Source organism: Trachurus japonicus, chromosome 22 (genome assembly GCF_045865225.1).
Source record: "Trachurus japonicus isolate A0001 chromosome 22, Traja_1.0".
Taxonomy (NCBI): domain Eukaryota; kingdom Metazoa; phylum Chordata; class Actinopteri; order Carangiformes; family Carangidae; genus Trachurus; species Trachurus japonicus.
Genome location: NC_140928.1, coordinates 3,854,121 through 3,877,976, shown reverse-complemented (window position 1 = coordinate 3,877,976; position 23,856 = coordinate 3,854,121). Strand labels below are relative to the sequence as shown.

General features: G+C 42.6%; 1 protein-coding gene across 1 annotated transcript in view; it reads left to right on the top strand.

The window, feature by feature from the left end:
* The window catches only part of syne2b (spectrin repeat containing, nuclear envelope 2b), a 199,714-nt gene that overhangs the window by 94,433 nt on the left and 81,425 nt on the right, over positions 1 to 23,856 (top strand). Inside the window, exons 63-80 of the mRNA XM_085768285.1 lie at positions 270 to 2,346; positions 2,992 to 3,326; positions 4,221 to 4,365; positions 4,458 to 4,658; positions 5,139 to 5,395; positions 6,465 to 6,624; positions 10,664 to 10,816; positions 11,723 to 11,863; positions 11,956 to 12,132; positions 12,386 to 12,523; positions 16,282 to 16,467; positions 16,594 to 16,707; positions 17,305 to 17,457; positions 18,417 to 18,533; positions 19,322 to 19,441; positions 21,084 to 21,230; positions 22,422 to 22,499; positions 23,750 to 23,848. Of these exons, the coding sequence (XP_085624411.1) occupies positions 270 to 2,346; positions 2,992 to 3,326; positions 4,221 to 4,365; positions 4,458 to 4,658; positions 5,139 to 5,395; positions 6,465 to 6,624; positions 10,664 to 10,816; positions 11,723 to 11,863; positions 11,956 to 12,132; positions 12,386 to 12,523; positions 16,282 to 16,467; positions 16,594 to 16,707; positions 17,305 to 17,457; positions 18,417 to 18,533; positions 19,322 to 19,441; positions 21,084 to 21,230; positions 22,422 to 22,499; positions 23,750 to 23,848 (4,798 nt within the window). The remainder of the gene's footprint in view (positions 1 to 269; positions 2,347 to 2,991; positions 3,327 to 4,220; positions 4,366 to 4,457; positions 4,659 to 5,138; positions 5,396 to 6,464; positions 6,625 to 10,663; positions 10,817 to 11,722; positions 11,864 to 11,955; positions 12,133 to 12,385; positions 12,524 to 16,281; positions 16,468 to 16,593; positions 16,708 to 17,304; positions 17,458 to 18,416; positions 18,534 to 19,321; positions 19,442 to 21,083; positions 21,231 to 22,421; positions 22,500 to 23,749; positions 23,849 to 23,856) is intronic.

The following is a 23,856-nucleotide window of genomic DNA, read 5'->3' as shown; positions in this document are numbered from 1 at the left end:
ATTTTTTGGAAAACCAAAAATGAACTACACGTTCATAAATCCATGTTAGCGTCATTCCATAGTTTAACTCCAACAACAGATGTACATCTCCTTTTAGTCTCTTTTCTAGCTTTTAAATTTACAAACTTCTTGCAAATCATACTTGGACTTCTGTGTTGAGGAAAAACCTTTGAACACAGACAGAGAGTAACTTTGATTTTGCAGTATACAGTATTTGCATTATTTCATAGTAAACCAACGATGTAATGACTGTACCGTTGTTCTCTCAGGTCCCCAGATCAGAGCGTCTCCGGGGAGGCAGAGCAGCTGAGCTCCTTACAGAGAAGTATGGTGGAGAACCAGTCGGTATTTGGGGAGTTACTGATGACATATACCAAGTTGAGCCCCCACCTCAGCCAGTCTGAGCGTGCAGCTGCACAGACCAGGCAGAAGAACCTGCAGGAGAAGTGGAGAAGCCTGGAGAGAACTGTTGAGATGATGCTGCATCACACAAAGGTCCACTTCCACGAGACCAGCAGCCTACAGTCTGAGATATTAGCTCTCCAGGAACACTTGGAGAAACTTAACAAAGACCTTGAAGCCAAATCTCCTGCAGTCACTCAGTGGAACTGCAAGAAGGCGCAGCAGCTGATGGAGGCAAATGCAGAGGTAGAAGCTGCCCAGCAGAAGTACCTCCATCTGCAGCAGCTGTCAGAGGCGCTGCTGCTCGGCTCACGCTGGGAGAAGGAGACAGAAGAAATCCAACAGGGGCTTCAGACGGTCAAAGACAAACTGAGCCACATAGAGGAGCTCGTCTCCGCCCAGACTCTGAGCAGCAGCAACCCCATCATGGAGAAAATCATCGAGGTGATGACGGACGGCCTCGGCTGGGCGAAGCAGTCCGAGAGCGACATCGAGGGCCGGAGGAAGAGGGTGGCTCTCCTTCCCGAGGAAGTTCACCGGCAGCTCCGAGATCTGAAGAAGCTGCAGTCCGAGGTGATGGTCAAGCAGGTCCAACTGGAGACTCTGGCGGAGGAGGTGATGGAGCTGCTTCCTCAGCTGGACCAGGCCGAAGAAGTCCCCATGGTCCGCACTTCTCTGGAATCCCTCGAACAGATCTCAAAGTCCACCACCGATAAGCTGGCCAAGGCCGTGAGAGAGATCGAGTGCGGGCTGCAGACCAGGGAGAAGCTGTCGGAGCAGATGGCGGATCTAGATTCCTGGGTTGTGGCTCATCTGCACCGGGAGGCCTCAAGAAGTCCGGACGGTGAGTTCAGGAGCCCCGCCGAGCTCGACCGCAGAGTTCGTCAGATAGAGGAGACGCTGGCCGAGGCCGACAAGCAGGCCGCCGTCTGTGAGGCTCTGTTGATGAAGAGCAAAGACATCTCCTCTGAACTCAGCGTCACGGAGAACTGCCGGCTCTTTGAGAAGCTCTCCAACCTGCAGGAGGACATCCGAGCCGTCAGCAGCTGCGAGAAGGCCGGCAAGAAGGAGCTGGACCAACTCATCCAGTCTGTGGACTCAAACAAGAAAACGGTCGTCGCTGTTGAAAAAAGCCTGAAGGAGATGCTGGCGGATCTCAACAAACACCGGTTTCCCATCACAGGAGAGACTCTGCAGGCTTTGGAGCCTTTTAAACACATGATCCTGGAGCAGAAGGCCGAGGTGGACCTCCTGCAGCCCTGGATCCCCCGGGAGAAGACGGGAGAGCTGCACTCCGTCGTTTCTGAACTCTACAGCAAAATGGTCAGCCTGGAGATGAAGGCCACGGATCACGAGCGGTACCTGAGCATGAGGCAGTGCGTGGAGGACCTCAGGGAGGCCGTGGAGGTGCAGGTCCACCAGACTAGTAAAGACGGCGGCGGCGGCGGCGGCGAGGAGGAGCTGGTGGAGAAGTACAAAGTCTGCCAGAGCCTCCTGGTCCAGTTTCCCCTGATGAAGTGTCTGTGTGAGGAGGCGCGAGCCAAACTTCAGATGATCTCCTCCGACCTGCACCCGGCTCAGCTGACGGCAGAGCAGCAGAGGCTCAAACAGAACGAAGAGAACCTCGATTCCGCCGAGCGAACCCTCCACGGCAACCTCAGCGTCGTCGAGGAGAACCTGTTGAAGGATCTGGACCTCGAAGCGGAGAAGAAAGCCACACGGGCCTTCCTCCTGCAGACCCAGCAGAAGCTACGGACACACGGCGTTTTGGAGCCAAATGACACGGCGATCATCAGAGAATACCAGAAAGTCTTGTCTTTGAAAAAGATGGTGGAGTCCAGAATGAGAGCGCTGGAGGTTGTAGAGCAAAAGAAGAAAGGAAGTGGATCCAAAGATCTGACGGCCTTGAAGGATGCAGTCCTGAGTGAATGTGACTCCAAAATGGCAAGTAGCATTGTTCTCCTTTGTTTTTCTGGACTAGAATGGTATAACCAGAGTATGGTTGCAACTTGTAGTTAAAGGGATAGTTCAACATTTTGGCAAATTGGCCCATTGCCATAATCCCTATAGTCATAGCAGTAGGTTTGTTACCTTTAATTGTCGGTGCAAGCTATTTTTTGAACGGCGGAGCAGAGCCGCGAGCTGCTCAGAGCTACGCTACGGAGGCTCATGGGATTTCTTGGTATCCCTCATCAAACTCATCAATACACAATCCAACAACTCCACAACGCTCTGGTGGATAAGTTGTGACCTGCACATTCACCACGCTATGAGATAATAACACAACGTTACCACACAGAGTTGTTTTAGAGGCAGATTCATGCAAAACCACTGATGCACGTTGCCTTCAGGGACAGTTTTTCAGCAAGCAGTCTCTGTATTTCCCTCTAAAACAACTCCAAGAAATCCCATGAGCCTCCATAGCGTAGCTCTGAGGAGCTCGTGGCTCTGCTCCACCGTTCTAAAAATAGCTTGCACCAACAATTGAAGGTAACAAACCTACTGCTATGACTATAGCAATTATGGCAATGGGCCAATTTGCCAAAATAGTGAACTATCCCTTTAAAATGTGTATTTATGATGTTTTAGGAGAGCATCTTTAAGGCCAGAGAAGCTTTGAGAAGCTACACCTGGGCTGTGAAACAAGCGGTCCAGTTCCTGGGGGAGGTGGAGGCCACTCTGCTGCCGCCTCAGGGCCCCGCTGGACTCTGCTCCGACCGGCTGGACGAGACCCAGGAGGCTCTGGCGGCTCTGCAGCAGCAGTTCCACTCCAACGTGGCGCATCTGAAGAGCCAGCTGGGTCTGCATTCACAGCTGTGCCCTGAGAAGGTGCAGCGGCTCCTGGAGGACGTTCTGAGCCGGCTCCTGGTCAAGTTGTCCACCGTGCAGGCCAAGGGCCACATCCAGCTGGAGACGCTCAGCAGGTACGAGGCCCAAACATGAAACTCTGATTCTACAGCTCCTAATTAAAGTCCTGTGGCTGCCGGTGTGTGTTTGCATGTGCAAAAGTAAACTAGGATTGATTTCACCTCTTCAAACTGTCAGCATCCATAACTCTCCTAAACACTAAGTGACACCGCTCTGATGTACATTCTTAATGTTGTTTTTACTTTGTTGTTTTAATCCATTGATTTTGTGCAATAGTGGAAATAGTGCAGTAAACCTGTGGCACTATGCACTTTCTTTCTTCTTTGTTTTTTGAGACTGTATTTTATATTGAATTACCTCAGCCGCTGTAACTTATTACACAACAAAAACTCAAAATCTTTCCAAGAATATTTGTCTTATGTCTCATTTCTAGTCAAAACTAATCTCTTTCCACTTAAAATAAGACTCATCACCTAAAAATGAACTTGTTTCAAACAAATTTTCTATTGAAATAAGTAGAAAAATCTGCCAGTGAAAGCAATTTTTTTGTGCTTGTAATAAGGAAGAAAAACAGATTATTTTAAGTGAAAATATGCTTGAAAGAAGGAAAAAGTGTCTAAAAACAAGCTGCTTTTTAATGTGATGAGTCTTATTTTAAATATAATGAGATTTGTTTTGACTAGAAATAAGACAAATATTCTTGGTAAGATTTTGAGTTTTTGCAGTGTACTGAATTTGTGTCTTGTCTTCTTTGTATTGTTCATTGTTCTACTGTTGTTGCAGCGGTATCTGGCACTTTTAGCCCCAAACAAATTTCCTTCGGGGCAATAAAGTACATCTAATCTAATCTAATTTAAACGATCCACCGCCAACTGGTTTGATCCCAAACAGCCTGTGCATTTTTCATCTATATGTTTTACACAGACCAACTCTAAACTTGTGTCTTTCAGGTGTGCAGAGCATCACAGGAATCACATCAAGTGTCACGATGAAATCACGCAGAGTGTGACGAGTGCAGAGAGCCGCCTCTCACACTTCCCCTCTGAAAAGGTCACCTGCCTCGCCGACTGCACTGACCAGCAGGCAAAGATCAGGGTACGAAACACATGAGTTCCCTCCTTTTACTTTTGTAGTTATTACGGTATTACGTCACACTAACTGACCACGAATCCCCTGTCCTGGTGCAGGCTCTGTCTGAGGAGGTGGAGTCGTTGCCGAGGCGTCTGCAGGAGCTGGAGGAGTGGTGTCCGGAGCAGAGCTGTCGCGGAGGCAGAGAAGCTGCCGTGGCCGCCGTGTGGAGACGAGTGTCAAGACTTCACCGCTGCACACGGGAGCTGGCGGCGCGTACTGAAGAGAGGATCAAAGAATGGAGGGATATCACCAACAGTGTAAGTAGATGAAACAAGTTTAAATAACAGCACTGCAAAAACTCAAGATCTTTCCAAGAATATTTGTCTTATTTCTTGTCAAAATGTCTCATTTCTAGTCAAAACTAATCCCTTTCCACTTAAAATAAGACTCATCACCTAAAAATTAACTTGTTTTTAGATCATTTTCACTTGTTTCAAACACATTTCACTTGCAATAAGTAGAAACATCTGCCAGTGAAAGCAAGTTTTTTGTGCTTGTAATAAGGAAGAAAAACTTCCTCAACTATCAGCTATTTAAGTGAAAATCTGCTTGAAAGAAGTAAAAAGGGTCTAAAAACAAGCTGATTTTTAATGTGATGAGTCTTATTTTAAGTAGAATGAGATTTGTTTTGACTAGAAATTACATTTTGACTAAAAATAAGACAAATATTCTTGGTAAGATATTTGAGTTTTTGCAGTGAGACAACTTTTTTCCTAACTTGTGCCCCATCCTCTCAGGTGGAGAAGGCGTCCTCGGTGCTGCAGCAGGTGGAGGCGGAGCTTCCTCAGGGCTTGGGGCTGAACTCCACTGAGGAGCTTCACGACCTGCTGCAGGCCTGGGAGCAGTACCAGGACCGGCTGGACTGCGAACACCGGTCTCTGTCGGCGCTGGAGCTGCGCGCCGCCCGGCTGCTGGGAGTCCCCGCCCACCTGGAGGAGGCTCCGCCCACTCCGCTCTGTCAGCAGCTGCAGGCCATGCAGGCCAGATACGACAGGTGAGACGTCAACATCCAGTTCTTTGATGGCTTGCTTGATATTTATAGAACTTTTCATCGTTTGCTGCCTCCAGATCTCATGTTAGTTAAAGGAAAACTTCAACATTTTGACAAATTGGCCCATTGCCATAATCCCTATAGTCATAGCAGTAGGTTCGTTACCTTTAATTGTCGGTGCAAGCTATTTTTAGAACGGCGGAGCAGAGCCGTGAGCTGCTCAGAGCTACGCTACGGAGGCTCATGGGATTTCTTGGTTTCCCTCATTAAACTCATCAAATACACAATCCAACAACTCCACAACGCTCTGGTGGACAAGTTGTGACCTGCACATTCACCACACTATGAGATAATAACACAACGTTACCACACAGAGTTGTTTTAGAGGGAAATTCATGCAAAACAGCTGATGTGTGTTGCCTTCAGGGACAGTTTTTCATCAAGCAGTCTCTGTATTTCCCTCTAAAGCAACTCTGTGTGGTAACGTTGTGTTATTATCTCATAGCGTGGTGAATGTGCAGCTCACAACTTGTCCACCAGAGCGTTGTGGAGTTGTTGGATTGTGTATTTGATGAGTTTGATGAGGGAAACCAAGAAATCCCATGAGCCTCCGTAGCGTAGCTCTGAGCAGCTCGCGGCTCTGCTCCGCCGTTCTAAAAATAGCTTGCACCGACAATTAAAGGTAACAAACCTACTGCTATGACTATACTGTAGGGATTATGGCAATGGGCCAATTTGCCAAAATGTTGAACTATCCTCTTTAATAGACTTGAGTAGAAACATAACCTCCTTGATGAAAACTCCATCACCCATAATCCCCGTTGTGCTAAAACAAACAAACACAGAGGAAAGTGGGTCAGGTGAAACTGCAGTGCCTCTGTGGTTCACTGTTAAAACACATGAGCAGTGACAGTGAAGCCGCTCGGCTCCGTTTAACACTGGATGTTCTTCTCAGTGTGAAGTTGAACTTTTGATGGATTTGAGGTACAGTAAGAGTCTGTCCAGAGTTTTAACTGCAGCTGCTGGACTTTGTTGTTGTTGTCGTTGTGTTGTGTGTGTGTGTTTTCCACAGTGTGAAGCAGAGCAGCTCGGAGGGTCTGGAGGCGGCCAGGATGGAGCTGGAGGAGAGGGACAAGGTCCGCGACGAGCTGCAGGGCGTGAGGTCCTGGGTGGAGGCTGCCGACGACGTCCTGTCAGAGATGGAGGAGAGCAACAGCACGCAGGAGCTGCAGGTGGGTTCCAGCTGCTCTCCGTCGCCACGGCAACGCCACATCACATCACATCTCATCACATCACATCACATCACATCACATCACATCACATCACATCACATCACATCACATCACATCACATCACATCACATCACATCACATCACATCACATCACATCACATCACATCACATCACATCACATCACATCACATCACATCACATCACATCACATCACATCACATCACATCACATTACATCACACCTGCTGGTTTCTGTGGTGTTTGCTCTCGTTAAAAAGTTGAAAACTGAACTTTTCTTGTCAGACAGTCGTCGTTACACAGGCAGCCATGTTTCATCTGTTGTTATTCTTTGAGGTGAGCTAACAGATGCTAACAGACTGATGCTAACAGCTTTGTGTATGTGTTCTTTAAAAATGACAGTAACTTGTGAGAAGTGGCTTTGTCAGCTTTTATTTTGAAAGTCATTGCTGACACCGGCTCTATTAGTAAATCACAGTCCAATACAAGCCTGAATTAATAAATCTCTCCTTAGCTCAGTACAATCGGACATGTTAAAAGAAATAAGAAATAATACAGTAATGGACAGACATAACAAATAAATACTTTACAAAGACAACACATGAGAAAAATAAAAATAATTGTTAATTTGATTTTTTTCATATCCGAAAAGGAGTGGGAAGAAGTAAAACTTATTTACCCCCAGTACCCTCATTCATAAATTAGCTATCAAGCTTCCTTGTCATTATAATCTATACAATAAGTTAATTTCTAAGTTTATCTAGTTGGATTTATTCTAATATATTATCACTAATCTTTATCTCTTTAATACATAGGCATATACATAATATATTGATTTATTCTAATATATTATCACTAATCTTTATCTCTCTAATATATAGGCATATGTAAAGACATATACAAACCTAACCAACCATCTGTGCATGTTCCGTTATTGTAAAGAAATAGAAACAATAGTCATATTGTAAGTATTGATCATTAAAGCAGCGACTCCTCTGAGCGACTCCAGCAGCACATTACACACTGAGCTCCTCTCTCTCTCTCTGCTGGTCACTGGGTTGTAAATAATGAGGCTGTAATGAGACGGGACAATGTCGTCAACTGAAGTGAAAACACAATGACGTGCTTGTTCGCTCGCTGTAGCATCGAAGCTATTTTTAACAAAGTTGAACCTCACTGGAGCCGGAGATCTCACCTGCAGAAAGAAAACAAAACATGAGCATGTCAACAGCTGAAAATGTAACGACAGAGGACGCTCACACTCTCAGGTTCAGGATTTTTATGAAGTTCTTAATTTTTCCAGTGAATTTAGAGACGCCGTCTGCAGAGCTGCAGGTTTGAAAGGTTTCTAGTTCAGTTCAGTTCAGAGTTTATTTGTCACATACATGCAATGCACACTGCAAAAACTCAAAATCTTTCCAAGAATATTTGTCTTATTTCTTGTCAAAACAAATCTCTTTCCTCTTAAAATAAGACTCATCACCTAAAAATGTACTTGTTTTAGATCATTTTCACTTGTTTCAAACTAATTTTCAATTGAAATAGTGAAAGCAAGTTTTTTGTGCTTGTAATAAGGAAGAAAAACTTGCTCCACTATCAGATTTTCTACTTATTTAAAGTGGAAAATATGCTTGAAAAAAGTGTCTAAAAACAAGCTACTTTTTAAATGTGATGAGTCTTATTTTAAGTATAATGAGATTTATTTTGACTAGAAATAAGACATTGGTAAGATTTAGAATTTTTGCAGTACAGTGAAATGTCAACTCCGTGCAAAAATAGACATACAACAAGACTGACACACATGGCCAATAAAAGACATTGACAACATAAAATACATTAGATAGATTACACGAGGGTGCCCAAACGTCCTCTTTTACCCGGACATGTCCACTTTTTACGTCCTGTCCGCAGCGCCCGGGCGGGTTTTTATAAAATCATGAAAATATCCGGTTTTCATTTAGGTATGTCATGATTACATGTTTTCACAATTAATCGCAGTATTAAACGCCACAATTAATTAATCGTAAAGGTTCCTAAATACCGTCACTTCCCAAAAAAGATTATGTCAGAACTATATCGGCAGATGTGGTGCCAAAATAAAGGTAAATGCTCAGATACTGGTCCATTTAACTAACGTAACATTGAATTGGTAGGAATTTAAATGTTAGCGTGTCAAAAAACCAAATAAATCAAAAACGATTCAAATAAACGTAAACATTTGGTATAGACAACAATTTATGACCTGAATATTTCAAACGGTTAATAATTGGTCTTATATTATTAGATACTTGAACTATTTTGTGTAAACAATGAGTAATGTAATTATATTTTGACTATATTTGATTTTACACATTCATAGTGTTGTGAAATTAATTAATGCATAATAATCGTGATAATCGTACCAAGAAAATTTGTAATCTGGACATCCCTATTTTCATTGTTTTTCATGAGACCATTAAACATGGTACTTGACGGGCGCTTTGCACAGAATACTCCGGTATTTTGTTGCGTCTCTGACGTACAGTAATTCCCTCCAGGTCGACTGTCCTCTTTTTTTTTGGAAATCAAAATCTGGTCACCCTAGATGACACTAAACTTCCTATTGGCTGAGAGCCGCTAGCGCGGCGGTGCTCAGAGAGTTAGAGGTGAATATGAAGCGTTGGACCGTTGGCTTGGCTTCAGGCCCGCAGGCTGTCTGGTGTCTGGTGTTCAGGAGGATCACTCTGTCCTTTGTCCCAGAACCTGAGCACAGGCCAACGTCTCCTCATTGCACACACGCACACACACACACACACACACACACACACACACACACACTAGGAGAGGGTCTGAGTTGATATAAAGACCTGAACTCCCCTCGTATCCCCGCTCCCCCTCCTCTACCAGACAGCTTTTGTTCACTGTTGTAAGTGGATCTTCCAGGTGGCCTTTGTGGCCAAGTCACTTCATACACACACACACACATATACATGCACACAAACACACACTTTTGCATTCACCTTGTCTCATGCAAAGAAACCATCTCCCTCAAACCCGCTCTCTTCCTCTTCCTCCCTCCCTTTGTATCACTGGCTCAGTTTCCCATAGTGATAACAAGATGCTCCTCCCTCTGCAGCAGAACATCGGACACGTCTCTCTGCTCTGACTTCTTCCTCACATTTTAACGGATTTTCATTTTTTTGTGTTTCACATCGGTATCGGTATTTATTTTAGTGGAAAGTGAAGTTTTTGTGGAGGATGAACTGAGTTTTGTGGAAGTGAAGGACTTTGAAGAGGTTGTTTGTGTTTGAGGAAGAAAGAGCTGACGAGCAGGTGAATCACAGAAAGATGGAGAGAGGATCGGTGTGTGGATAGAAGTGAATGTTGAAAACCAGTTATTTCTGCATCAACAAGACTCTTTTTCTCTTTTCTCTCTTTTGTTTTGTTTTGTATCTTTACTTTAACTCATTGAGCATTTCGGGGTATTTTGAGTGATATTTCAAGACCCACAGAATATTTTGTACTATGACTCTGAAAACACCAAATAGCTCAAAGGAAAGAGGAGACTCTCAATTTAACTTGGGAAAAAATCATTTGTCTGTACCTTGTTCCATTCTTGATTTATCTTAAGTTGAATAGAGCCTGGTTGCACCAAAAGGACCACTTTTTTTCTAGAAAGGTGAGAAAAATGCATTTTTGTGAAAGAGAGTCTCTCAAGAAAAACAGTGATTTATCAGTTTTAATTTTGGCTTCAAAAACATGTAAGACATCTGAAATTTTAATTTCACATGTTTTTTCATTGTACAAAAAAACAACAACTAAAATACAACAAGTAGGAGTCTTATTCTGCAGAGTGATGCCTGCTCTCCTCCTTCTCCTGCCGTTGCTGCCCCTCACCCTCTCCTACTGAATTATTGTTTGTTTAATTGTTTAAAACTTATGCATATACAGTATAATGTTGTTTATTGTACTTATTCTGCAAGACTGAACTAAACCCACTAAACTAAACTAAACTCTGTGTATGTGTGTGTGTGTGGTTTCAGGAGGTCCACAGCCAGCTGTATTCCCAGAAGGCTTTGCTGCAGCACATCGTGGAGAGCATGAAAAGGTACACGGACGTGTACACGCTGGCGCCGCCCGACATCGAGAACCAGCTGACGGAGGTGAAGCGCTCGCTGCAGCAGGTGGAGATGAAGGTACAGGAGAATTAATTAACAACTATGGAAATTAAATAACAGAACTAATATGGAAAAAGTAGTTTGTTGAATTAATTAAAAAAGTCCTGTTACTGTGATTTTATATTTATTATTTATTTTTATCTGCCAGTATTTTTATATTTGTCTTATTTGTCCTTTTATGGTCTTATCTGTGTTTTATTAATTGTCTGTCTGATTGCAAGCTGAAGAAGTGCCAACAGAATTTCATTGTACAATTTTACAATGACAATAAAGTCTTCTTGAATCTTGAATCTTGATCTGAGGAGGGTGCACTGCAAAAACTCAAAATCTTACCAAGAATATTTGTCTTATTTCTAGTCAAAATGTTATTTCTAGTCAAAACAAATCAAATTATACTCAAAATAAGACTCATCACATAAAAATTAGCTTGTTTTTAGACACTTTTACTTCTTTCAAGCATTTTTCACTTGAAATAAGTAGAAAAATCTGACAGTGGAGCAAGTTTTTCTTTCTTATTACAAGCACAAAAATCTTGCTTTCACTGGCAGATTTTTCTATTTATTTCAAGTGAAAATTAGTTTGAAACAAGTGAAAATGTATCTAAAAACAAGTTATTTTAAGTGGAAAGAGATTAGTTTTGACTAGAAATTATACATTTTGACAAGAAATAAGACAAATATTCTTGGAAAGATTTTGAGTTTTTGCAGTGTGTGATCAACGACTTAGTTTCTGCATTTTGTTCAGAAATGTCGGAAGTAACGGGAAATAAAAGCTTGGACTTTGATAGAAACACCTGTAGAAACCTGAAGATCCAGATGTGTCTACAGCTGCTCATCGCCCCAGGCAGCTCAATTCTACAACATTTCCAGCAGAATTTATTCTTTAAATCCCGTCTCTCCCTGTGTCTGTCCGTGTCTCCGTCAGATGGGACAGGCCGTGCAGAGGAGCGGTCCCGTCCACAAGCTGGGGGCGAAGCTGTCTGAGATCCACGCTGGTCTGAGCTCAGTTCAGAAGAAACTGGACCAGAGAAGTCCGACTGTGGTGGAAGCGAAGGTCACTCAGAAGGTGAGAGGAGAGTCAGAAAACAAACTGATGACATGACTTCATGGTGCAATACGAGTTTCTAATCTGAGCCTGGACTTGTCCCCGTCCCTCAGCGAGCGTGGGACGACCTGGACACGTGGCACTCGTCTCTGGCGGCGCTGGAAGGAGCCATCCACGACCTGGAGAAGCCTCAGGACATGCTGAGCCTGACGGAGAGACTGGTGGAGGTGCAGCAGCTGCACTCCCAGCTGTCCAAACAGGCCGAGCAGAGGACCACGCTGCTCAGCAAGGTCAGAGACTCCAGCTCCCAGAAGCCCCTCTGTTCTAGCTCTGATCTCTAACCACTGGTTTCATTTGGTCCTGTTTTATTATCACACAGACTAGAACCATGTATCTACTTACTGGTTATTTAACAACACTCAATAACTCCCTCCTCTCTAGAATCAGAGCTCGACAACTTCTGGTCCGTGTGCTGGTTTTCTTTTCATTTTTAATTGTCCCATGCACGAACATTTTTGATTGATGTGTGTGTTTGTGTCTCAGATCCACACGTGGCTGCAGGAGCACCAGGAGATGATCAGCAGCTCCAGGAGCTGGATGACTGAAGCTCAGTCGTGGCTCGCCGCGCCGTGCACCTACACCACCGCCAAGTGTCTGAGCAGCCACGTCCACGCTCTGCAGGTCAGTCACCACAACACAACCACAACACAACACAACACAACACAACACAACACAACACAACACAACAGGGAGGTAACAGATTCGTTCAAAGAAGGAAGAAGGAAGGGACCTGGGGAAAAGGATTGTGGAAAGAAGGAAGGGGAAAAGGAAGGAAAGAAAGAAAGATGGAGGGAGGGAACAGATTTGTTCAAGGAAGGAAGAAGAAGGAAGGGAAAAAGGAAGGAGGGAGGGAACATATTGGGTCAGGAAGGAAGGAAGGAAGGGAGGGAGGGAGGGGAAACAGATTGTGGAAAGAAGGAAGGGAAAAAGGAAGGAAAGATGGAGGGAGGGAACAGATTTGTTCGAGGAAGGAAGAAGAAGGAAGGACAAAGGGAGAAAGAAGGGAGGAAAGAAGCAAGGGGAAAAGGAAGGAAAGAAAGATGGAAGGAGGGAACAGATCAGGTCAATTGGATCAAAAGAGGAAGGAAGAATAAGTAAGGACAAATAGTAAGGGCATTTTAGCAGATATTTGACCAATCTGGGAACTAAATCCTTACCAAGAAATTTCTTCACAGTTGTCTTTAGGAACATGCGTAGTATGACGTCTTAAAATGTTGAAATTCAACTCCCGTGGGAAACCCCCTAAAAAACTACTCAAAGTTGGGGTACCCGTAACTGGATTTTTGAACATTCCGTAATGTTAAATTTGGCCTTAAGTAACTTGTGAGGGGTCAAACTAGGGGTTTTTCATGATTCTGAGTTGATTGCAAACATTAGTTTTACACCCAAAACACTCCTTGGTGGAGAAAAAAACAACCACACCCACTTTTCTTGTTCATCGGAACCCCCATCACCACCACCAATAGAATGTATTGCAGAGAAGCCATTCCTTAGCATGGCAGAGGTTGTGTTACATAATACTACTAAATACTCAATATAACTTTCTACCCTTTTTTCTATTTTTATTTCTATTATATTTCTACAGACCCTCCAGGATTTTGTGGTGTCACTAAATTTATTTAAAAAGTTATTATAAATGTAATTTATTATGCAGATCGGTAGCAAGCAGCGAGAGAGAAAAGACAGTGGACATGCACCAGATTTCACATACCAGCAACAACTGAAACAAGTTTGTTCGAAATGAAGATAGGAAAAGTACAAAAAATACACAGTGGTGCTACATTGATTGCAAACATGATCATGTTAATCTGCACACACACTGAGCATCAATCTCCATCGAGCATCCAGGCTCTTTTTGAAGAATGGAAAAAGATGTTGCAGTGTGTCACAAACTTGTTCATTCCAGCTTGGGCCTATTGCTTGGTCATGACCGTACGGTAGCTGTTGTAGTGTATTATGGGATTTGTAATGTGAGTAATGTGAATGCTATATTGGTGGGCCATTATTAACATAATATTTTTCTTGAAGGCCATATAAAAGTGTATTGCAGGACAGATCTGGCCCCCAGGTTTTTGACATGAGATTGACGTGTGTGCTAGATTAATGTCCAACAATGTAAAAAGGTAGAATATAAGTTATATTAAGTATTCAGTAGTAATAGTAGAAGTTTTTTTGTGACATTAAAGAAAACCTCTGTCATGCACAGGAATAGCTGATCTCTAATGTATTCTATTGAGTATAGTAGATCACCTTTATTATAATAGCCTAAACCTAACTGCAAAAATCCTCGTGAAGACAACAGGTCTACACCATGTTATCCTAGTTTGATAGCTAATGGGGCAGTCAGCTAGCATTTAGGAAAATAAAATGGTCAGATGGTCATCAGATTCAATCGTACATAGGAGTTGACTAACTAACCATATTATTTACTGTTAGCCAACTAACAACCATTTTGGTAAGACTTTGACGCCTATCTCTATAATGCATTATAACCATACTTATAATGAGTTATAATGTGGTTATAGCATTGTATAACTATAATTATAAACATTCATATATTATCATAAGGCTTTATAACAATAATCATAACACACTATAAAACATTTTATGATGACTTATAAGGTAAGGTATAATAATACGTTATAATTGTTAGTAACTGGCTGACAATGCCCACGTCGATAATACATCTTAAATATAGTTATAATGTGTTATAATTGGCTTATAAAAGTGTATAACCATCATTATAAATACTCATAAATGATCATAAGGCTTTATAACAATAAGCATAACACATCATAGAGCATTTTATAATGGCTTAAGGTCAAGTATTACAATAGAGTTATAATGCTCTATAATGTGTCATGCTTATTGTTATAAAGCCTTATGATAATTTATGAGTCTTTATTATGATGGTTATACACGTCTATAAGCCAATTGTAACACATTATAACTATATTTTAATGCATTATCAATGTGGGCATTGTCAGTGAGTTCCTAATAGTTATAACATATTAATACCTGACCTTATAAGTCAAGATAAAATGCTTTATAGTGTGTTATGATTATTGTTATAAAGCATTATAATCATTTATGAGTGTTTATAACCATAGTTATACAGTGCTATAACTGCATTATAACTTTTATTATTATAACCCATTATAAGTATGATAATAATGCATTATAGAGATAGGCATCAAATAAAGTGTTACCACAATTTTTAAGTTTCTTATGCATGTTATCAACGCAATGACATGACATATTTCAAGTTCTTATGCTCTCACATAAGGTGTAAAAAGTGTCTGTCAATGATTGAAGGTTGTAAATGGCTTCAACATGTCTAGCACTAGCTAACTCCAAAATTCCTCACTTTTAATGCTAACCAACTACCAACTACCACTAAACAATACTTAGGCCGATTTACCATGGCAATAAATAAAAAGTAGAAGAAAGCAACCTTTAAATGTACATGTACCCAATAGTGAGAAGTGTGTGTGTAGGCTATGTGTATGTTTCCGTTTTTACTGGTATGTGAAATCTGGTGTGCACCTCATGTCTTTCCTTCTCTCTCGCTCCCGATCTGCATAAAACTTAATGTTATATGAAAACAATAACTAGTAATAAAAACACATGCAAAAAAACGTAATGGAAACACTGTGGCCACAGCTGACCACAGCTAGCCACAGCGGTCTATGATAGCAAATTTGCAGAAAAGTTGCAATGGTAAGGCCAAAGAATTCATGATTGAATTTGCATTAAAGTAACATTGCGGAGTTTTTCGGCCTTAAAATAATGTTTCCAGACTCATTGCAATGGTAGAAAAATGGTTAATAGGATGAATGGTGCTGCCGCTGCAGCCTGAGCCGGGTCGCGTCGGCTGAAACTGCACTATGGAACTTCCCTGCACCAACATTCTATTGGTGGTGGTGATGGGGGTTCCGATGAACAAGAAAAGTGGGTGTGGTTGTTTTTTTCTCCACCAATGAGTGTTTTGGGTGTAAAACTAATGTTTGCAATCAACTCAGAATCATGAAAAACCCAAAAAAACCCAAATTAAGGCCAAATTTAACATTTCGGAATGTTCAAAAATCCAGTTACGGGTACCCCAACTTTGAGTAGTTTTTTAGGGGGTTTCCCACGGGAGTTGAATTTCAACATTTTAAGACGTCATACTACGCATGTTCCTAAAGACAACTGTGAAGAAATTTCTTGGTAAGGATTTAGTTCCCAGATTTTCATATGTTGCCCTTACTAAAAGGGAAGGAACGAACAAAGGAAAGGAAAGGAAAAAGGATTGTGAAAGGAAGGGAGAAAGGAAGGAAAGAAGGAAGAATGGAGGAAAGGAGGATTAACACTTCCGTCCTCCTGGTCTTGTGCTGCAGATGGTGCTGAACGACTCGGAGCAGATCCGGACCACGCTGCAGGGCTTCAGCTCCGTCCTGGAGGAGATGTCTCTGATCATCGACGTGTCGGCGCTGCAGGAGCAGCTGCTGGACGCCGACCACCAAGTCTCTGACGTCCAGGACAGTTTCACCGCTCCTCTGTCTCAGCTGGAGCACGCCGCCGACGTCAGTCCACCAGTCATTCTGTTCTGTTCTTTAGTGTCTGAACTCATCTCATCTTGAACCATCCCTCTGCTGCAGCACGTCTCCGATTATTAAATATATATGTTGGGTAAATTCTTTGATTTGCAGGAAGTGGAGGCCATTGAGAGCGAAGTGAGGCGGATGGAGAACGATGTGGCCGAGATCAAGACTCTGCTGTCGTCACCAGAGACTTTCCCCAGCCCCAGAGAGGAAAGTCTGAAGGTGAGAGAGATAGACAGACAGACAGACAGACAGACAGACAGACAGACAGACAGACAGACAGACAGACAGACAGACAGACAGACAGACAGACAGATAGATAGATATACTTTATTGATCCCAAGCTGGGAAATTACAGTGCAGCAGCAGTATTACACAGACACACAGTGACGATAACAACATATAGTATAAGAATATAAAGAATAAGAATATAAAGAACAAACTATACATAATAAAATAGTAAAATATTAAGAACTAACTATACATAATGAAATAGCAAAATAGCAATAGCTAATGTAATGTACAAAAGTATATACAAATATACAAATTGGCAGTGTTGATTGATTTTAGTGCAAAGTAAAAAAATGTGCGATGTGTGTAACTGTGTGTAGAAAATAAAGTGCGCAGTATGACCAGAGTTTTTTAGCTGTTATTATACAGTGTGATGGCATGTGGCAGGAAAGATTTCCTGTATCTGTCCCTTCGACAGCGGAGGAGGAGGAGGAGGAGGAAGGAGAAAAAGCATCAACAACAACACACTGTGATTCTCAATCCATCCTTTCAATCTAAACCTGACTGCTCCTCTTGTGTGTTGTGCAGGCGGTGGAGCAGAAGATCCAGACCATGAGGAGGACGGTGGCTGAGATCCAGAAGTGTAAACCAGGCCTGTGTCTCCCTGACAACGCTGAGGAGACTCTGACCGTCTTCACGGTGGTGGACAACCTGCTGACTCTGCTGCTGGAGCTGGAGAAGGTCTGTTAAACGATAGATACGCCAACATTTTTTTTTTCATGTCTTGCCTCACTCCCGAGTCCATGACCAGCAGATAGACACCATCCTTTCGACTGTGCGTGCAGTAACAAGGGAGATAGAGCCGTATCGCCCGTAATTAGCTTAGCTCAAACACTGGAAGTGTATGGGTAGTGTTAGCCTGCCTCCACCTAAAGTCATCAGAGAAACTCTTCAACTCTAAACGGAAACCGGCGGGCCGATCTTCGTCTCAGAGCTGACAAAACTCTCCGGTAAGGCATCTTGAGCGGTCAAATGCCGCTAACGGGACGAGATCGGTCAAAACGGAGGGTTCAAGCAAAGACGCTTTATTTTGGTTCAAGCTAGCTACATCGAGAGTAGGTTAGCTTCCTATTTCAAAGTAAAAGCACAAATTCTATCGTCATGGTTTTCTGTATGTAAAGGGCAGCGGGTGTTTTATTTTGTGAAAGTAACCGGAAGTGCGTTGGTCACAGCGGCTAGCTTGAGTAGCGCCGAATTCGTCCGAACAGAATTGTAAACAGCTGGTATTTAGACAAATTAACGACACACTGCTGATCTAAACGGCTACTTTCTCACCTAAACATGTTTGAAATGTGGATAAAGTGATATATTTAAAGAGTTTAGAGCTAAAATGAAATCAGCTTCTGACTGCTGGTTTCGGCTCGGGTAGGAGGCAGGCTAACACTACCCATACACTTCCAGTGTTTGAGCTAAGCTAATTACGGGCGATACGGCTCTGTCTCCCTTGTTACTGCACGCACAGTCGAAAGGATGGTGTCTATCTGCTGGTCATGGACTCGGGAGTGAGGCAAGACACGAAAAAAAAAATGTTGGCGGATCACTTATAACTATAACCCACCGGTCAGTCGGTCCACAGCTGCAGGCCGGTCCATCACTGAAGCTCTTTGTTCCTCCTCTCCTCTCCTCTCCTCTCTCTGTAGAAGATCCCTGCTGTCTACATCCAGCAGCCTCCCACTCCCGTCCAGACCAAAGCGCTGTCGGCGGAGCAGACCAGCTCTCAGTCCAAACCCCTCAAGTCCACTTCAGAGGCGGCTGAGGTCAGTCTGCTCTCTATGCAAACTGTTAGGATTTGTTTTCAATTTAAATGACTAAACGTGGTGTCGGAGATATTTGTAGAATTATAAAAGGACTTAAAGTAAGATTACAGATCTATTTAATGATAACATTCCCATGTCATGACAAAAGCAACCAAATACTTTTTTTTTAAAATACTTGCAGATAAAAATATATATATTTAAAGGGATAGTTCAACATTTTGGCAAATTGGCCCATTGCCAGAATCCCTATAGTCATAGCAGTAGGTTTGTTACCTTTAATTGTCGGTGCAAGCTATTTTTAGAACGGCGGAGCAGAGCCATGAGCTGCTCAGACCTACGCTACAGAGGCTCATGGGATTTCTTGGTTTCCCTCATCAAACTCATCAAATACACAATCCGACAACTCCAAAACACTCTGGTGGACAAGTTGTGACCTGCACATTCACCACGCTATGAGATAATAACACAACGTTACCAGACAGAGTTGTTTTAGAGGGAAATGCAGAGACTGCTTGATGAAAAACTGTCCCTGAAGGCAACAAGCATCAGTGGTTTTGCATGAATTTACCTCTAAAACAACTCTGTCTGGTAACGTTGTGTTATTATCTCATAGCGTGGTGAATGTGCAGGTCACAACTTGTCCACCAGAGCGTTGTGGAGTTGTTGGATTGTGTATTTGATGAGTTTGATGAGGGAAACCAGTTTAAGTTTTGCACCTGTGTTACAATGATAACTTTCTCTGAAACACACACAAAAAAAGAAGCTGATAAAAACTCTTTCTCCACCAGAGGGAGGACACGGAGCAGGGCCAAATCCAGATCGTCCACGTTGAGGAGGACGTGCTGAGGAGAAGTGGAGCCGTGCTGCAGACTGTGGAGCTGTCGAGCTGCTCACCTGACGCTGCTCAGGTAAGGACGCCTCCGGCTGCAGCACGCTCATTAACGCTGCACCTTCACACACACACACACACACACTCTTCATGCAGCTCTTCAGTGTGGTTTGTCACCAAAAACGTGTTTGTGCTCACTGTGTCTTCATTTCCATGACATTAACATCACTGGATGGTAACACCTGTGTTTTGACTCACCACCTGTCCTGAAAAGTGGAAGGAAGGAAGTTTGTCGTCGTCTCCTTCTTAATGGTATTTTAGACTAAAGAGTGGAGTGGTTGGTGCTAACGTGCATGTGTAATTAATCTTCCTAACGTTATTAACACAATCTCACTCATGTTATTAACACACAGTAACATGTTACAGCCTCGTGTGTGTGTGTCTGCCTGCTCTGTACTAACATTTGCTATTGAAAGTGTTTTTTGTTTTTTTTGCTGGTGAAAGTGCAAACGCTGGGACACTGAGCTCAGAGCTGAGATGCTGCTGTGCACTTTGTGTTTACCTCAGACTCACAGTTTTTCTAAAGATATCACATATTCGAGATTTTATTTGGAAAATAATCTAAATTAATGACATCATCTGTTGTTACAAACCAGTTATTTCGAAGACTTCAGTGGTTCATTAGACCATTTATTAGAGACAGTAAATGTTTAGATGAACATTAATGCTGCACAATAATTTAGACATGAACTAATGGTCAGTAAGTTAGTTAGTAAGATTAGTTTTATTAGCTTATTAACATTTTTAAATTACATACTAATTAGAATCAATGTAGTAAGAATGCATTATGCTTCTTAGTGTGTTACCAAATGAAGTGCAACAATTAAAATCTTATGTAATGGAGGAAACATGGTGTTTTTAAAGGGATAGTTCAACATTTTGGTAAATTGGCCCATTGCCATATTCCCTATAGTCATAGCAGTAGGTTCGTTACCTTTAATTGTCGGTGCAAGCTATTTTTAGAACGGCGGAGCAGAGCCATGAGCTGCTCAGAGCTACGCTACGGAGGCTCATGGGATTTCTTGGTTTCCCTCATCAAACTCATCAAATACACAATCCAACAACTCCAAAACGAGGAGGTAAATTCATGCAAAACAGCTGATGCACGTTGCCTTCAGGGACAGTTTTTCATCAAGCAGTCTCTGCATTTACCTCTAAAACAACTCCGTCTCGTAACGTAACGTCACAACTTGTCCACCAGAGCGTTGTGGAGTTGTTGGATTGTGTATTTGATGAGTTTGATGAGGGAAACCAAGAAATCCCATGAGCCTCCGTAGCGTAGCTCTGAGCAGCTCACGGCTCTGCTCCGCCGTTCTAAAAATAGCTTGCACCGACAATTAAAGGTAACAAACCTACTGCTATGACTATAGGGATTATGGCAATGGGCCAATTTGCCAAAATGTTGAACTATCCCTTTAGACTGATCTGCATCAAAAAGCCACATTATCTACATTTCCTAACTCTCCACTGAGCTCCATCAAACTCAGCGAGTTCTTCAGGTTACGAAGCTTAAACTTGCAGCTCAGTGTCCCACATGCACGTCTGACCAACCCCACCTCCTCCTACCACCACCCCAACTTCCAACCCCCCCCAAACCCCCAACCCCCCAATCCTCAAACCCTCAAACCCTCAACCCCCTCCCTGTATGACTGTGTCAGCAGCGGGGGCATCAGGTCGTGCTCCAGGCTGAAGAAGCCGCTGAGACAAAAGACAGTGAGCAGCTGAGAGTGGAAGCAGGTGGAGGAGGAGGAGGAGGAGGAGGTGTGTTTTGGTGGCTCTGGGATGCTTTCCTGGGCGCTTCTCCAGAGGTAAAGAAGCTCGAGCGCTTGTGTGGAAAAACCTTTCATCCAGTATCATTTCACTGCCCCCCCCCCCCCCCACCCAACCCTCATCCCTCACCCATCCACCTTCAATCCCCTTGGTCGCCTCTCTCTGCCCTGGGAGCTGCTCGTTACCCAGCGTCATCTACTTAACATTTACTAGTTTTCATCAAATTAAAGGAAATCATTTGAAAGTTAAAGGGATAGTTCACCCAAAATTGAAATTTCACTCATTATCTCCTCCCCCTCATGTGGACTAAGGGCTGGGAGAAGTTTCAGAGTCCTCCGTGGCTTCTCTGAGTTACAGGGGGTCTCGGCGTAGCAGTGCATGTCCATATAACGGTTGCAAATGGATACCAACTGTCTTTGTAACAAAAAGACACACCAAAAAACATCCAAATACCTCCATGCTGCTCGTATGTAATGTCCGTCTGAGAGGAGCTTCCGCTACAAACAAGCTTGAAATATAGACTTATTTAATTTTTTTCGGGACAATTTCGCATTTCGAGACGTCAATACAAGACGGACATTACATACGAGCAGCATGGAGGTATTTGGATGTTTTTTGGTGTGTCTTTTTGTTACGAAGACAGTTGGTATCCATTGACAACCATTATATGGACAAATACTGCTGCACGGACCCCCCCGTAACTCAGAGAAGGCACGGAGGACTCTGAAACTTCTCCCAGCCCTTAGTTTCAATTTCAATTTTGGGTGAACTATCCCTTTAATCAATTCTGCTGCTTTAACGAGGCACCTGAGATCGTATGACTCACTGATGGAGTTATTCTACTGAATCTATTAAACAGCTGAATGACTAATATTGTCTGACCTGGGTCGCTGTGCACTCCTCCATTACTGTTGGTGCCTTCACCTTCCTCTCCTCTACTACCAACCAATCACCCAATCATCACATCAAACCCTTTTCTGGTTCTATATAATTCATTCTTAATCAATTTCTTCACTTTTCCACCTCCTTTAATCAGCTGTAAATGTACTGGATGTTGTTCCTCCTCTAGAGGGCACTGTTGAACAGGGTTTGTGATTGAATGTACATGAATGAATCACCAAACTCATGAAGGTTTTTCCCCTTTTTTTTCTTTTTTCTTTTTTAGCCATTAAACATTTTTCCTGCTTGTTTCTATAGACTGTTATAATATTTGTCGTTGTTGGTGTCAGGAACCTGCGGCTGTCGTTGCACAAGAGACTGAAGCTGCTTCTAGACAAAGAACTGAAGAGACTGAAGGAGACAGACAGGTAACTGAGCTCTCAGCACCATCACACCTTTATCTGAAATAACTGAGGTGGTTAATTCTTAGCTGGTCGTGTGATATTCAATATGTTTCAGATTGTCATCAAATCCAGAATAAAAACACAAATGAAATCCTGTTTATTGAATGTTTAATACATCTAATTACATTACATTACTTTTATTTATCATATGCCTATTATTAAAGGGATAGTTCACCCAAAATTGAAATTTCACTCATTATCTACTCACCCTCATGTCCACTAAGGGCTCCGTGCCTTCTTGGAGTTACGGGGGGGTTCATGCAGCAGTATTTGTCCATATAATGGTTGTGAATGGTGCTCACTTTTCTTCGTCCAAAAAGACACACCAAAAAACATCCAAATACCTCCATAGTGCTCATCTGTAATGTCCCTCTTGTATTGAAGCCCTGACATGAGAAAATGTTCCGGAAAAAATTAAATAAGTCTATGTTTTAAGCTTGTTTGTAGCGGAAGCTCCCAGTGTCTCAGTTCACTGCTCTTCCTGTGCGAGATTTGCACTGACCGGCGGAACAATTTCTCATGTCGAGGCTTCAATACAAGAGGGACATTACAGACGAGCAGTATGGAGGTATTTGGATGTTTTTTGGTGTGTCTTTTCTGGACGAAGAAAAGTGAGCCCCATTCACAACCATTATATAGACAAATACTGCTGCACGGACCCCCCCGTAACTCCGAGAAGGCACGGAGGACTCTGAAACTTCTCCCAGCCCTTAGTCCACATGAGGGTGAGTAGATAATGAGTGAAATTTGAATTTTGGGTGAACTATTCTTTTAAAGAAGAAACAAGCTACTGACAGTCAGAAAGTTGGCAATACAGACTGTCTTTTTATGTGATTTGATTACATTAAGAAAAATATATAACATCACCAGCTATACCTTTAATTAACCTCAGTTATAAATTTAGTGGACTTTTGTTTCTTATTAAAAATTTAAATATTGTTAATTTGAACTCATGCATGTGTTGTACTTTAATAAAAACAATGATCCAATGCATTTTACATAAGATTCGATGAAAACTGCCAAATACAACACAGCAGCTTTTTATATAGCAAACAACATAACAAATAAATGTCTGTATAACATAATAAAACTTCCTTCAGTTTGTTAACAGAGTGTACCAATAACTGTGTGCCTCCTTCTATGTATGTTGCTGTCAAAGTGGTTTTAACGGACTCACCACACTGATCCTCTAACCCTGCTCATGTTTTCTTCAGGATGTTGAGGGTCCCACTGACAGCGCAGAAGCAAGTTCATCTGAAGCTTTATCAAAACCCGTGGGCACAGTCAGAACCCAGGCCCTGCCCACGAGCATGGTAAACAC